Source organism: Balaenoptera borealis (assembly GCF_965194805.1).
Source record: "Balaenoptera borealis genome assembly, chromosome: 20".
NCBI lineage: Eukaryota > Metazoa > Chordata > Mammalia > Artiodactyla > Balaenopteridae > Balaenoptera > Balaenoptera borealis.
The window spans coordinates 38,618,847-38,636,345 of record NC_138879.1 but is presented as its reverse complement, the minus strand read 5'-3'; the positions used below and the strand labels follow the sequence as shown (position 1 = coordinate 38,636,345).

Below are 17,499 nucleotides of genomic sequence, written 5' to 3'. Positions count from 1 at the left end.
ACGTGGCATTTCTGGGAGAAAGCTCTAAGAACCAGTAATCCCTTCCCCATAATGTTTCTGCCTCTGCTCAAGGCTGATAATGTTCTAGATAGAAGCTGCTCCACAACACAGGGTTTTGAACAAAGTACAGATGTGATGTTAAGCAGAGCCACAGAGATCCCAAGACGGGATGTAGCATGAGCAAGAAATAAACTTTTATTATTCCAAGTCAGTGCTGTTTGGAGGTTGATATTACCTTAGCATAACCTAGCCTACATGGACTAATAACAGAATATGGTGATACTTCATCAAACTATTGATATATCCTCACGATTTGTGTACTTTTCTGTAGATACAATGACAAATTTATAAACTATCAAGATTATCCAAGAAACATCTATAGACTTAAATATTCCTCATGAATGTGCGAGTTGCAAAGATCATGAATAAGACACAGTATGACACCCCAGTTCAAATGTTCAGAAAGAAAATAACTGTCAATTAAATAGTAACTGCCTAGTAAAGAAAGTAGAAACTGGTGGGACTTCCCTGGTGGTCCAGTGGGTAAGACTCTGCCCTCCCAATGCAGGGGCCCTGGGTTCAATCCCTGGATGGGGAACTAGATCCCACATGAGGCAACTAAGAGTCCGCATGCCGCAACTATGAGCCCGCATGCCGCAACTAAACATGCCGCAACAAGGATCCTGAGTGCCGCAATGAAGACGCAGTGCAGCCAAAATAAGTAAATAAATAAAAATAAATATTAAAAAAAAAAAAGAAAGAAAGTGGAAACTGGTGAATAAAAGGTACTTTTCTTCCACTGAATACATCGGTGAGTCTGGACATATTAAGGTGGGTCTGGAGCTGGGTACACGAGTAGAAAATGGCAAGATATGACTCACTTTATAGAACAGAAAGAAGGATGCAGGGCAGTGTGAAAAACGAGGATGACAAGAAACAACGAGAGAGGAAACAGAGATGGCCGAGATGAGGAGGACATATGCAGAGAGATAAACAGATGGTGGGGCACCTGAAGAATTTTTCTTTTTCTTTTGGGCATACCATGCGGCTTGCGGGATCTTAGCTCCCCAATCAGGGACTGAACCTGGGGCCCCGGCAATGAAAGCACTGAGTCCTAACCACTGGACCACCAGGGAATTCCCAGAAGAACTTTTAAGGTAGGCATTTCTAATACTTGAACTGTTGCTGTTTACTTCATTCTCATTTCTAGTAAAGGCTATCCACACAAAGGCCCTCTGTGAATGGGGTTCTTTGTTTTTGGTATGTGAAAATCATAGAAAGGGGCCAAATTCTATATCTGGGTCAATAAGCTATGGAATAGTCTGCATAAAAGGGGCGGCAAAATAATCCATCGACAGAACGAGTTCAGCAGACATAGGAATTCAGCATTAAAAATAACCGGAAGAACTTACATAAACCTCCTGAGAAAATGCAGGCATGCTGATAAGGATTTTAGATTTTAACACGTACACTTAATGACTTAAAAAAATTTCCCCCCAACTTTATTGACATATAACTGACAAATAAAAACTATATATATTTAAGGTGTTCATGATGACTTGATATACATATACACTGTGAAATGACTGTCACAATCTAATTAACACAGCCATCACCTCACACTGTTGCCTTTTTTGTGTGTGATGAGCACACTTAAGACCTACTCTTAGCAAGTTTCAAATACACAATACAGTATTAACTACAGTCACCACACTGTACGTTAGATCCTCAGAACTTACTCATCTTATAATGAATTGTTAAGCTTTCAAAAATAGTTAATGCAAACAATGAGGCATGCCTATTAGAATGGCGAAAATCTAAAACACTGACAACACCAAATGCTAGCAAGGATATGGAGCAACAGGAGCTCGCATTCATTGCTGGTGGGAATGTATACTGGTACAGACAGTTTGGCAGTTCCTTAAAAAACTTATACTCTCACCATACGATTCAACAAATGCATTCCTTGATGATACCTCTTAGATATTAAAAGCAGGATGATCCTAGCACTGGGATTATAAACATCACTTCACAATTATTCTAGAATTCTCCAGTTTCACTTCTAATGGTGACGTTCCTTTAAATATGGAACATACATGTATTTATATTACAGGGTAAAAATTGAGATAGGGATAATTTTAAAATATGAAAGCTAGATGACAGCTATCTGAGAGCATAAAGTAACTATGATATTCTTCCATAAATAAAGGAGTTACGCTTACACAGCTCACTTCTCAACTATGTATTCATCAGCACCAAAGCCTTAATTTAACAGTATAAAGCCAAGAATGAGGCTATCTTTCTCATAATGCAGAAACAGAAGCAAAACAATGCAATAAAGTATAAATAAAATCTAGGTTCCCACTGAAACGAATGCCTTCAAGTTATGAGAGTTCACCCAGAGCTACACATCCAATAAAAAAGCACCTATTAAAGGTTCATTTAACAGAGCATGCCCTCAAAATAATTTAGGCAGAGATACATTTGGTCAAATTAAAAACAAACACAAAAACAGGCTCTAAACTGTATATGTATGTTTAAAATTCATCTCACAGAATAATCCTTTTGCCTAATTTAAAATATTCCATTACAAATGTATATTGCTTTAAGTAAACCTGATATGTCAAAATGAGATCTATTAAAACAAATGTGACATTATATGATTTATCTTTTGTTTTATAGATACTTACTGGTCACAGTGAAATGTTCTTCAAAACACTCACCTCATCATAGTGACTTTTTGCAAACAGGAGTGCACACAGTTCTCCATAGAGCGCAGCTCTGTTTGCTTGCTGGCCATGTTTTGAGAGTTTATCCATGTATGTCTGAGCTAACTTAAATGTTTCTTCACCCAAATGATATTTGCAGTTTCCATTTCGCACATGAAGCAATCTGCAGAAGCACAAATAACATTACTCTATTTCTGATAGCTATTTCCAGCATGGTAGAACTGATAACCTCTTACTGATCACTATGTAGCACCCAAATGAGTTAAGGTCGCGAGACAGAAGAAATGAGGCAGCACTGGAAAACAATCGTCCGGCTGAAGCTGGGACCGACTAATGCACAGAAGAAAGTATATGCTCGTTGCAGAAAGCTACCTATGGTTATCTCATCCAACTTTGATTCCTTATCTTCTCTAAATATTTTGTGTATTTGTGCACTTACCATGTGCTACATCTATCACTTAATTCTTTTTGTTCCAAATCCCAAAGTAATGCAGTTTCATTATAAAAAATTTGGAAAACAATGAAGACAATAAAAATCAACATGAAATTCTATTACCTACCATTACTTTCCATTCTTTTTTTTAGGATATTCGTGCAACCCTTGATCAGTTACCACTCATTTTATGTTGCTTCATAAAAGTTGTTTTTACTTATCTTTCCAGTAAGATAAGTTCACTGAAAATAGTGGTACTGCCAGTTCTTTCTTTTATAACCTTTATCCTCTATGGTGGAAAAATACAGAATTCTTTACACAAAGTATCTGTAAAACCATGCTATCTAGTTTGTTGTTGTTGTTTTTTATAATATTTATTTATTTAGGCTGCACTGGGTCTTAGTTGTGGCACGTGGGATCTTTAGTTGCGGCATGTGGACTCTTAGTTGTGCCATGCGAACTCATAGTTACAGCATGCATGTGGGATCTAGTTCCCCAACTAGGGATCGAACCCAGACCCCCCGAACTGGGAGCGTGGAATCTTACCCACTGGACCACCAGGGAAGCCCCAAAACCATGCTATCTAGTGATATGTAAGAGTAGTAAAATGCTTTAGGTCAGAATGAGGTCAAGATAGCAACAGACTATACCTCTGTATAGACCATACAAGACAGGAGAACACAGTGAGGACTGGACATATATTTATGTATCTATTATAATGTTGGCTAAAACATAATGGCCATATATTATGCTGAACATTATGTCCATATATCATGGCAATTTTCTGAAAATGCTCAGCCCTGAGAGGGAACAAAATATAAACGTAATTTAAAAGAAAACCAAGTATTAAAAAAAGAAAACCAAGTATGAAGAGGTTAGGAAGCATTCTTCAGGAGTATTAAATAAAACCCAGATACTTAAAATCTAATTTTTATATCTATTCCAAAAATATTAACAGATCAATGACCCAAGATGAGAAACACTCTAACAGTCTTCTGATGTCTATCATTCCGTTGTACAGTGAGAAAAAAGAGAGTACTTTTAATTTACTTTTTTAAAAATTGAAGTCCAGCTGATTTACAATGTTGTGTTAATTACTGCTGTACAGCAAAGTGACTCTGTTATACATATATATATATATATATACATTCTTTTTCATATTCTTTTCCATTATGGTTTAATCACAGGATACTGAATATAGTTCCCTGTGCTAGACAGTAAGACCTGTTGTTTATCCATTCTATATATACCAGTTTGCATCTGCTAATCCCAAACTCCCAATCCATTCCTCTCCCACTCCCCTCCCCCCTTGGCAGCCACCAGTCTATTCTAAAAGAGAGTAATTTTAAATTATCAGTACTATTCAATAAGGTGGCAGATATTACACAATGCCACTGTGTATCCTCCCAACACTCACAATACAGTTATCTGCTTTTAGAAAAGACTAAAACCCTCACATAAAACAATACAGTATTGAAGTTAATAAAAAGTTCTGGGGACTTCCCTGGTGGCCCAGTGATTAAGAATCAGACTTCCAATGCAGGGGACCTGGGTTCGATCCCTGGTCGGGGAACTAAGATCCCACATGCCACAGGGTAACTAAGCCCGCACGCCACAACTACTGAGCCCGAGCACTCTGGACCCCGAGCGCCACAACCAGAGAGCCTGCGCACAACTACTGAGCCCACGCGCCACAACCAGAGAAGCCCGCACGCCGCAATGAAGAAGAATCTACACACCACAACGAAGACCCAGTGTGGCCCAAAAAAATCTGAATGGAGTATCTTTCATATTACAAAATTTCAACTTAAAGAAGAAATATATATAATTATCAGGCAACTCTAGAATGGTGAGTTGATTAGATTTATATTTTAAAGCAGAAATATAAAAGTAGAAAAAATGTTTTGTATACAGGCAACTTTTCATGCTAAAGTAAGTACACTCATACAGAATAAAGAGACAATATCACTTGACAGTCAAATTGCTGATCTAATGACCAAGCAGTCTGCAATGATTCCTGTCACTATGAAAAAAAAAGTGAAATCTAGTAAAAGATTATAGTAAAAAGAAATATGTACTTCAGATGATAAAGTTTTCAGAGACTCTCATAGTCAAGTATTGACTGAACACCTATATGTGCCAGTCATTTCTATTTCTCTAGGTGCAAGGGATATAGTGGCAAACAGGAGAGAAAGAATCCATGACCATAAGAAGCTTCATTCTAATAACGGAGGCACTATACAATGGGGGAAAGACAGCCTCTTCAATAAATGGTGTTGAGAAAACTGGACAGCTACATGCAAAAGAATCAAACTGGACTACTTGCTTATACCATAAAAAATAAATTCAAAATGGATTAAAGGCTTAAGTGTTAAGTCCTGAAACCATAAAACTTCTAGAAGAAAACATAGGTAGTAAGCTCTCTGACATCAGTCTTAGTAATTTTTTTTTTTTGGATATATCTCCTCAGGCAAGGGAAACAAAATCAAGAGTAGACAAATGGGACCACATCAAACTACAAAGCTTTTGCACAGCAAGGAAAACTATCAAAAACCCAAAAAGGCCACCTACTGAATGGGAGAGGATACTTGCAAACAATATATCTGGTAAGGGGTTAATATCCAAAATATACAAAGAACCCATACAACTCAACATCAACAAAACAAACAACCCGATTAAAAAATGGGCAAAGATCCTGGGTATTTACCCAAAGAAAACAAAAACACTAATTAGAAAAGATATATGCACCCCTATGCTCATTGTGGCATTATTTACGACAGCCAAAACATGGAAGCTACCTAAGTGCCCATCAATAGATAATGGATAAAGAAGATGTGGTATATACACACAGTGGAATATTGGCCATAAAAAAGAATGAAACCTTGCCATCTATGACAACATGGATGGAACCAGAGGGTATTATGCTAAGTGAAATAAGTCAGACAGAGAAAGACAAACACTGTATGACTTCACTTATAGGTGGAATCTAAAAAACAAAACAAATGAACATAACAAAACAGAAACAGAGTTACAGACAAAGAGAATGAACAGGTGGTTACCAGAGGGGAAGGGGGTAGGGAAAGAAATAGGTGAGGGAGATTAAGAGGTACAAACTTCCAGCTGCAAAATAAATGAGTCACAGGTATGAAATGTGCAGTACAGGGAATACAGTCAATAACTGTAATATCTTTGTATGGTGACACAGCATTAACTAGACTTATCTGGTGATAATTTAGGTTGTATAGAAATATCGAATCACTATGTTGTGTAACAGGAACTAACATAGTGTTGTAGGTCAATTATACATCAAAAACAAACTCATGGAAAAAGAGATCAGATTTGTGATTAACAAAGGTAAGAGGTGGGGGGAGGGGGAATTGGACGAAGGCAGACAAAAAGTACAAACTTCCAGTTATAAGATAAATAAGTACTAGGGATATAATTTATAACATGATAAATTAACACTACTGTATGTTATATATGAAAGTTGTTAAGAGTAAATCTTAAGAATTTTCATCACAAGGAAAAAATTTTTTTCTATTTCTTTAATTTTGTATCTGTATGAAATGATAGATGCTCACTAAACTTGTGATAATCATTTCACAATGTATCTAAGTCAAATCATTTTGTTGTACACCTTAAACTTACACAGTGCTATATGTCAATTATATCTCAGTAAAGCTGGAAGAAAAAAAAAGCTTCATTCTAGTGGGGAAAAGTTTATTAGGCAGACACACACCAATTAAGACAAAGATAAATGCTATGAAGATGATAAAAATAGGGTGATATGATCAAAGCCTTCTTAAAGGAAGGGCTTAGGGTAGACAGGGAAGAATTCTCTTGCGGAGGTTAACATTTGAGTTGACACTTAATGATGAAGAAGCAATCATGTGCAGATCTGGGGGAAGCATGTTCCAAAAAGAAGGAATAATGAGTGCAAAAGCCCTGAGAAAGGGAAAAAAAATCTGGCATAATCAAAGAACAGTAATAAGGCCAATGTGTCTGCAGTATTTCTTTTAAAATAAATTTATTTATTTATTTATTTAAATTTTTGGCTGTGTTGGGTCTTCGTTGCTGTGCACGGGCTTTCTCCAGTTGCAGCAAGCGGGGGCCACTCTCCGTTGCGGTACACAGGCCTCTCACCGCGGTGGCCTCTCCCGCTGCAGAGCACGGGATCCAGGCACATGGGCCTTAGTAGCTGTGGCTCATGGGCTTAGCTGCTCCGCGGCATGTGGGATCCCCCCCGGTCAGGGATGGAACCCGTGTCCCCTGCATTGGCAGGCGGACTCACAACCACTACGCCACCAGGGAAGCCCGTCTGGAGTATTTTGAATAACAGATTATATAAAGAGAGATGAGAAAGTAGAGAAAAGAAAGATTTTTATAGGGTCTTACTGGCCATGGTAAGTCATTTGGGTTGCAAAAGTGAGATTACTTGATTTATGCTGTAGAACAACACTATCTAATAGAACTTTCTGAAATGTTCTATACCTGCTCTGCTCAATTTGGTAGCCACAAGCGGCTACTGAGTATCTGAAATCTGCCTAGTGTGACTGAGGACTGACTTTAAATTTTTAATGTTAATTAATTTTTTTTTAATTTTTAAAATTTATTTATTTATTTATTTTTGGTTGCATTGTGTCTTCGTTGCTGTGTGCGGGCTTTCTTTAATTGTGGCAAGCGGGGTCTACTCTTTGTTGCGGTGCACGGGCTTCTCATTGCAGTGGCTTCTCTTGTTGTGGAGCACGGGCTCTAGGTACGTGGGCTTCAGTAGCTGTGGCACATGGGCTCAGCAGTTGTGGCGCATGGGCTTAGTTGCTCCGTGGCATGTGGGATCTTCCTGGACCGGGGCTCAAACCGGTGCCCCCTGCACTGGCAACATATTGTTAACCACTGCGCCAGCAGGGAAGTCCCATAATGTTAATTTAAATAGTCACATATGGTTAATGGCTACCATACTGAACAGTGCAACTCTAGAAAGATTGCTCTGGTTGCAGTGTGGAGAATGGATTACAGTAAAGCCAAGAGTGGAAGCAAGGCAACCAGGACAGAAGATATTACAAAAGTCCAGAAAAAAAACCCTTGAGAAAAAAAGGATTGGTATAAGAAATACAGATTTGATAGTTATCCAAATGGCTGAATGAGAAAAAAGTTAAATTTAGAGAATGAAAAGAACAGTGGTCACCAATCATTTCTACAATACTAAGAACTGCATTTCCAGCAAACTTCACTATAGGTATTCTGCCTAAAAATTAGTTTCTGGAAATTATTTACTAATTGGTGGGGGTAGCAAACTACATGTTTTATGCCAGAAAAGCACAGCTTGATATTTTCTCCAGTCTCCGTTGATGATCTATTGAAACAAAAGGGCAAATTCAACATATGGAGACTCTTCAGGGTCTGTGTGTCCATCTGGGCTGACAATGAGCAGGATGCAGGATCCAAAAAACTTTTGGTCCAACTGAGGATCTAATTTTGCCTCAACGGTCAGCCTAACAAAAAGGCAGGTTCTCAAGGCTCTCCAAATGTGGCACTACCATGTAAGCACAGTATTTTATTTTAATAGATTTAAAGATAGATTTTATTTTCTAGAGCAGTTTTAGATTCACAGCAAAACTGAGAAGATAGAGATTTCCCATATACCTCTAACCCCACAGTATTTTATTTTTATGACAATGTAAAATCATAGCTACTTGATCAATAGCTATTATCAAAAGCAATTACTATGGGACTTCCCTGGTGGTGCAGTGGTTAAGAATTCACCTGCCAATGCAGGGGACATGGGTTCAATCCCTGGTCTGGGAAGATCCCACATGCCATGGGGCAACTAAGCCCGTGTGCCAAAGCTACTGAACCTGCAATCTAGAGTCCACGAGCCACAACTATTGAAGCCTGCACGCCTAGAGCCCGTGCTCTGAAACAAAAGCCACCTGAATGAGATGCCTGCACACTGCAACGAAGAGTAGCCCATGCTCGCCACAACTAGAGAAAACCTGCGCGCAGCAACGAAAACCCAATACAGCCAAAAATAAATAAATAAATTTTAAAAATAAATTTAAAAAAGCAATTACTATTTAATTAGTTAAGTTATTCATTGTTTGAAGCGGAAAATATACAAATCTAGAGGTCACTAGTTTATAAATATATTTACTATAAGATTGAGCAAGATGACTAGTTAGATCCTCATTAGATAGACATGACAAAAATAAAATCTTAAAAGTAAACCCAAAGGAAAAAATCTCTCTCCTGCTTATGCAAGCATATTTTCCTATGAACTACTTACGAATTTTACAAATAAATGATAAACTGAAAGGGGAGGGTTGGGTAATTAAAAAAAAAAGACTGGTGGGCTTTTTAAAAAATTGTGGTAAAATGTATAACATGAAATTTGTCATATTAACCATTTTTAAATGTACAGCTTGGTGGTATTCATTATATTTACCATGTTTACAATCATCACCACCATGCATTTCCATAACTTTTCATCACCCCAAACAGACACTATAATATACAATAGCTTCCCATTATCTCCTTATACCCCCCAGCTCCGGGTAACCTTTAATTTCTCGTTTCTATCAATTTGTCTATTCTAGGTATTTAAGTAAAATCATACAGTATTTGTCTTTATATATCTGTCTTATTTCACCTAGAATATTACTTTCAAAATTCACCTATGTTGTAGCATACATCAAAACTGGCTGAGTAATATTCCACTGTATATACAGTTGACCCTTGAACAACGTGGCGAGGGGGTTAGGGACACTGACCCTCCAGGGCAGTAAAAAAAAATCCACATATAACTTTACAGTCAGCCCTTTGTATCTGTGGATTCAACCAAGAGTAGACCATGTAGTACTGTAGTATGTATGTACTGGAAAAAAAAAAAAAATCCGTGTATTAAGTGGACGCTCGCTGTTCAAACCCACGTTGCTTAAGGGTTCTTTTGTCGATGGATACTTGGGTCATTTCCACCTTTTGGCTAATGTGAAATATTCTGCAATGAACACTAACACACAGGTATCTGTTTGTGTCCCAGTTTTCAATTCTTTGTGATATATATACCTAGGACTGAAACGGCTGGGTCATATGGTAATTTTTTTTGCTCAGCTTTTTAAGGAACCACCAAACTATTCTATAGCAGCTGCTCCATTTTACATTCCCATTAGCAATGCATGAGGATTCCAATTTCTCCACATTCTTATTAACACTTATTTTGTTTCTTCCTTCTCTCCCTTCCTTCTTTGCTCTCCCTTCCCTCCCTCTCTCTTTTTCCTCCTTCCTTCCTTCCTTCCCCCCCCCCCTTTAGTTTTCTTTTCTTTTCTTTCTTACATTACAGTCAAACTGGCAGATGTGAAGTGGTATTTCATTGTTTTTGATTTGCATTTCCCTAATGACAAATGCTGCTTATTGGCCATTTATATATCTTCTTTGGAGAAATGTCTATTCAAATCCCTTACCCATTTTTTAATTGTGTTGATTGTTGTTGTTGAATTGTAGTACTTGAAATATTCTGGATAGTAGACCCTTACTTGATATATGATTTACAGATATTTCTCCTATTCCATAGGCTGTCTTTTCACTTTCCTGATAATGTCCTCTGATGTACAAAAGTTTTTAATATTGGTGAATTCCAATTCACCTGTGAACAGAGATAGTTTTACTTCTTTCTTTCCAACATGGATGCATTTTATTTTATTTTATTTTTGTCTAATTGCTTTGGCTAGAACTTTCAGGACAAAGATGAATAGTAGTAGTGAAAGCAGGCATCCTTGTCATGTTCTTGATCTCAGGGAGGAAGATTTGAATATAATGTTAGCTGTGGGTTTTTCATAAATGCCTTTTATCATATTAAGGAAGGTTCCTCTATTCCTAGTTTTCTGAATGTTTCTATCATGAAAAGGTGCTGGATTTTGTCAAATGTCTTTTGTGTCAATTGAGATGATCGTGGTTTTCACCCTTCATTCTACTAATGTGGTGTACTGCATTAATTTTCTTACGTTGAATCACCTCTGCGTTCCTGGGATAAATCCCACTTAGTAATGGTGCATAATCCTTCTATATTCTATTGCATCCGATTTGCTAGTATTTTGTTGAGACTTTCTGCATTTATATTGATAGGAGACATTAGTCTGTAATTTTCTTTTCTTTTTTCTTCTCATGTCTTTTTTCTGGTTTTGATATAGGTTAATGCTGGCCTCATAGAGTAAGTTAGGAAGTGTTCCTTCCTCTTGATTTTTTTGAAGACTTTGAGAAGAATTGGTATTAATTCTTTTTATTTTTTTAAAAAATATGTATTTATTTGGCTGCATCGGGTCTTAGTTGCAGCACGCACAATCTTCATTGTGGAGGTGGGATCTTTTGTTGCCGCAAAAGGGCTCTTTGTTGCAGCACATGGGCTTCTCTCTAGCTGTGCTCAGGCTTAGTTGCCCCACAGCACGTGGGATCTTAGTTCCTTGACCAGGGATCGAACCCGTGTCCCCTGCATTGGAAGGCAGATTCTTAACCACTGGACCACCAGGGAAGTCCCTAACTTCTTTTAATGTTTGGTACAATTCACTACTGAAGTCTTCTGCTCTTGGACTTTTCTTTTTTGGAAGGTTTTTGATTACTGATTCAATCTCTTTGTTATAGGTTTGTTCAGAATTTTAATTTTTTTCTTGGGTCAGTTTAGGTAACTTGTGTATTTCTAAGAAATACCTGTCTGGTGTGGTTTTAATTTTAAGTGGGGAAGCAAAGCACTGCGAGATGTAGCAGATACTGCTGGCTCCCTAACCAAGTCATTTTTCCCATCTCATGCTTGTTGGCAGAACCCTGATTTTGTTAGGCACTGACCCCTTTCTCATAGGACTCATAAGTAAATCATGATTAGTTTAAGCCAATCCTAACATGGTGATCCCATTCAGATTGCCACTGATTGATTCAGAGGTCAACAAATGACCTTAGCTCTGGTTAATGAGACTCAAGGGTACGTCAGCTAGGTGGTTTCTGAGAAAGGCTCCTTTGTCATTAGAGATAAAATATGGTCTTTCTTCTGCTGGACAATGTGGAATCTTCACGTGATACCTCAAACCACAGCAGCAGTCTTACAACCACTGGGGACAGAGGAGCCAGAAGATGGAAAAAAACCTAGTTCCCTGATAACCTCTATGAATTCTGAATTAACCCATCCTGGAGGTACTTGACTTTGTACTGATTATCTTTTTAATCAAATTCTTTGTATTTTTAGGGTGCTGTGTTTATGTAGAGGGCTACTATCTTATTTGCTATACATGGGTTTATGACCTTTTTGTGGATTGTACATTTTATTGTCAATATCCCTTCTGTATCAACTAATGGTTTTCATCCTGAATTCTGCTTTTATTGTTAATATTATTGTCTAGGGGTATTTTCTTTTAACAATATATAGCTGGGTTTCATTTTTTATTTATTTTATTTATTTTTTTTTTTTAAAGAATTGCTTTATTTTTTTATTTTTGGCTGTGTCGGGTCTTAGTTGTGGGATCTGCCTTGCAGCATGTGGGATCTTTCGTTTGCAGTGCGTGGGCTCCAGAGCGTGTGGGCTCTGTAGTTTGCAGCACATGGGCTCTCTAGTTGAGGAACGCGGGCTTAGCTGCCCCGCGGCATGTGGGATCTTAGTTCCCCGATCAGGGATGGAACCCGCGTCCCCTGCATTGGAAGGCAGATTCTTAACCACTGGACCACCAGGGAAGTCCCTGGGTTTCATTTTTTAACCTTCTTGGCAGTCGCTGTCTCTAGATAGGGGAATTGAGTGCATTTACATGGTCATAGTTATATTTGGTTTTAATTGTTTCACATTTTTCAGTTATCATACTTAGTTATTTCTTCTATTCTCTTTGCTTATCTATCTACCTTGGACAAGTTTCCAATCATCCTTACCCCTACTCCCACTATTCTAATTTGGAATGTCTATCGTATTTTTCCATTAGTCAATTTATTATATACCGCTCCCTAGCACTGACAATGTTTGAACATTAAATGATAGGCATTCATACTCCCCTTACCAAGATGAGACCTTTATAATACTTTCTTATACTACTACATTTTCCTAAATGTATATTTTTAAAATAGGCTATTATGTAATATATGCCCAACAGCAAGCAACCTGAACATAATAACATGAGCCTCAATTTTCCATCCAAAAAGGTTTTTTGCCAACTTGAATACATCAAGTTTTAGGGATATATATGATAACATTTTGAAATTTATAATATTTAAATCATCTTTATGTTATGTTATAAATACATATTTAAAATCTAAACTAAATTTTCAAAAATTAATTCTCCTTCTTATAATTTATGAAATGTTACCCAAACTATTCACACGCATCTTAAAACATTTATCTTCATCATCACCAAACTACTTCTTAGTCATCTAACAGTTTTTCAGAGTAAAACATTTTCACTTGCTTGAAAATCAGCACTTTTGAGTCTGCTTTCATGTCCCTAGAAATGTTATCCAAAGGTACCAGCAACCATTTGCAAAGCACTAAGACAGTTGGGCTTTCCCATTCCACCTAAGACAAGTAGACACCCATAATCTCCACAACCAAACCACTTAATGCATCACATTTCAAAGTAATATTCAAGAAGCCAGTTAATAAAGACATCTAATACAACTATAAGGTTATGACCCCTAGAATAATTCTAAATTTTGTGTTAAATTATGTTAAATTCCATTACTTCTGTAAAAAGAAAATTCTGCCAGGTGACCTCTATGAGCTTCCTGGTATTGGCACTGGCTGAGTTTCAGGCTAACATTTCTTTCCCAAACAGTACTTTGTTTTCCAAAACAAGAGACTTGAAAGAACATCACATAACATGAGGGACTTTGTAAGGCAACTCTTTTTTCAATTTTCAGGTGGAAAAAACACAAACAAACTTATCTTACATTTAATAGTATGCGGTAACTGAGAATTTGTCTTGTTATTTCTAAAATTTCCCTTTCATTTCCAGTTTGAAAAAAAATCCTTACATAAGACATATTACAAATTCACAATTTGTTCTTCATTCTTTCCACTCCATTATGTCTAACTACATATTACAATATTCACTGCTTACCACTGTTTCTACACCATCTTCCCCTGTCTTGAGATTTGTTACTATTGAACTTTTATTTGGTTAGAGATATTCCTTGACTATTTTCCTCAGATAAAGTACCTGGAGGTATATTTGGTATCTACATATTTGAAAAATTTGAATTTTATCCTAAAAGTTTGTGAAGTGTAGTATTTTCTCAGTAATTGAGATACTGCTCTTGTCTCTTAGCTTCTAACTCCTATTTATCCTTGGATTTCAAGAAATTCACCTGCTTCGGGTTCAAGGTTCTTTTTCAATCTAGATTCAAGTCTTTTCCCTCCAGTTCAGGAAGTTCCATTTTTCACTTAAAATCCCCAAAATACACCAAAATAATAATTGTGGTTATATCTAGGCAGCAGAGTTACAGATAATATTTATCTTCTTCTTCATAGTTTTCTGTATGTTTTCAATTTGTTTGCTAATAGACACGCACATGAGCAGAACAAACAAAGCTATTAAATAGAAAGCAAGTAAAGTAAACGAAACTAGGCAGTCTTCAAGGAATAAAACAAAGACTGAGAAATGGTACCAGGTTTAAGAAGAAGAGTCTCTGACATTTGCTCTATACTGCTTCCATGCCAGCCCCAGATTAGAAACTGGTTTTGTGCTATTAAAGTTAAAAACACACTGTTACATTAGGCACAAAGCTCCTGGGATTGGCTAAAGGATTTCATTAATATTTGTTCTCCAAAATAATCCTCTCCCAAATCAATTAAAAGCTAAGTAAGAATAATTTAATATTTTTTCAAAAAATACTACTATAATAATAAAAATTATCTTTACGTCTGTAATGGCCAAGAATTTAGCAAGCAAAGCTGTGTAGAAGCAAATTTTAATTTGAAATTTAAAATTCTTGTTTTCCCTGGTGGTGCAGTGGTTGAGAATCTGCCTGCCAATGCAGGGGACACGGGTTCGAGCCCTGGTCTGGGAAGATTCCACATGCCACGGAGCAACTACGCCCGTGAGCCACAACTACTGAGCCTGCGCGTCTAGAGCCTGTGCTCCGCAACAAGAGAGGCCGCGATAGTGAGAGGCCCGCGCACCGCAATGAAGAGTGGCCCCCGCTTGCCGCAGCTAGAGGAAGCCCTCGCACAGAAACGAAAGACCCAACACAGCCAAAAATAAATAAATAAATAAATACATAAATAAATAAAAACAAGCTCCTGCTTTAAAAAAAAAAAAAGAAATTTAAAATTCTTAAGAACAAGATGTCTAGGTATACAGGCAGAAGGCTGGTATAAATAGTTTTGTTTCTTGGCACAGGTATTTTCCTATTCACATGTGCTTGTTCTGAAAACAGCCCGAACACTCACAGTATTGACAGTTACCTGTCCAATATTCCCCTCTCCTCCTTCCTTAATGTAGACCCATGAGTTCATTTGGGGCAGCAAAATGCACAGTTAAAAATGTTTTGCTCTCCAGATCACCTTATACTGGTTGGAGGATGTGCAGAATGTGTCCCAGTTTCCCAGTTTCAAAGAGAGGTAATAAGTAAAGAAGATAAGGCTAGGCCTCTGGGAAAGCTATATTTTCTGACTGCAAAAAAAAAAAAAGAAAGGAAAAGGAAGCAGACTCAGCAGGCATGAGCCCTTTGCCCTTCTCCTTGCCCGTAGCATTTGCAAACATAATGACGTGAGCTACATGCTAAAGATGACAAAATAGGAAAAAGAAGAGGAGCCCTGGTCCTGTGAGAAAACTAAATCTTTTGGTTATATTAATGCAAAATTTATATAAGAGCCTTAAAATCAGACAGGAGAAATGTTAGTTATCTGGATGGAATAAATCTTCTGACTTTGTGCATAAAAAGCAAGCACTTACAAGAAGAAAATGTTTTACCTTTTGGTCAAAAGACTGCTTGCAATGAAAGAGCAATCTACAATGAAATCATACAAAATGGGTTTTCTGTTCTAAATTAACTAGTTCATACACAAAGAAACATTTAGCTAGCCCCTAAAATCCCTATAAGATAGTCTAGTTTTCTATTCCTAGGATAGGCAGAAGTGGGGAGGAAAGATGACACAGATTATCAGTACTACAAATTACAGGCCCAATACCAATCCTTTTATAGTTTCTGCACACAAGTGTTACTATAATTTATCATAAATATCTGTGGGAAATTATCCTAAGCTTCTAAAATATTATTTATAATTAAGTTTGCACATTATAAAATTAACTTCAGGATTTGAATGTTTGTCTAACACAGGTAAGTCCTGTATAAAACGGGGTAATAACCTCAAAAGATTGAGCAGAGAGAGCTTTAGTCAATGGTAGCATAAATCAACAATGGTTTTATATAGGAGAACCTGTATTCTAGCTCTGAAGAGGTGCAGATTTAATTAACTTATCTCTAAGGTACAAAAAAAATATGACCCCTTATTCAATAAAAATAGAAGACTATAAATTCAGTAAACTGACCAGATTCTAGTTAACTTAAGACAAAGAATTATTCTGTTATTTTTTAAACTTTATTTCGATTTCCCTTTAGTTTCATAAAAAAATTCTTTTTAAGAAATGTCAAATCAAATGGGGGGGACAGAGAGAAAACCTACATGAAAATAGCTAAAACTAAACGTTACATATATTAAAAAAATAAAGACAGTAAAATCAAAGAGTTACTTCTGGATTTGTTTGCCTTTCATTTAAGTACATCTGTTAAAAAATGTATTTTAAAGAAAGGTTAGGGGGACTTCCCTGGCTGTCCAGTGGTTAAGATTTCGCCTTCCAATGCAGGGGTGTGGGTTCAATCCCTGGTCAGGGAGCTAAGATCCCAGGTGCCTCGCAGCCAAAAATCCAAAACATAAAACAGAAGCAATACTGTAACAAATTCAATAAAGACTTTAAAAATAGTCCACATCAAAAAAAAAGAAAGGTTAGGGACTTCGCTGGTGGCCCAGTGGTTAAGACTCCACGCTCCCAATGCAGGGGGCCCAGGTTCGATCCCTGGTCAGGGAACTAGATCCCACATGCCGCAACTAAAAACAAAAGATCCCACATGCCACAACTAAAGATACCACACACCTCAACGAAGATCCCGGAAGCAGCAACGAAGATTCCTGCGTGCCGCAACTAAGACCCCATGCAGCCAAATAAATAATAAAGATTTAAAAAAAAAAAAAAAAAGGTTATTTAGAAGTAAAATATTAATCAGGTTACGTACAATTCCAGAAATGTAAACGGAGCACAGTAAAAACAAAACAAAACACACACACACACAAAAAAAAAACCCAAGAAGGGACCTCCC

General features: G+C 37.1%; 1 protein-coding gene across 2 annotated transcripts in view; it reads right to left on the bottom strand.

The window, feature by feature from the left end:
* The window catches only part of APPBP2 (amyloid beta precursor protein binding protein 2), a 72,225-nt gene that overhangs the window by 17,304 nt on the left and 37,422 nt on the right, over positions 1-17,499 (bottom strand). For both annotated transcript variants that reach the window (XM_082372037.1, XM_082372036.1), the window contains exon 5: positions 2,724-2,892. In XM_082372037.1, the coding sequence (XP_082228163.1) occupies positions 2,724-2,892 (169 nt within the window). The remainder of the gene's footprint in view (positions 1-2,723; positions 2,893-17,499) is intronic.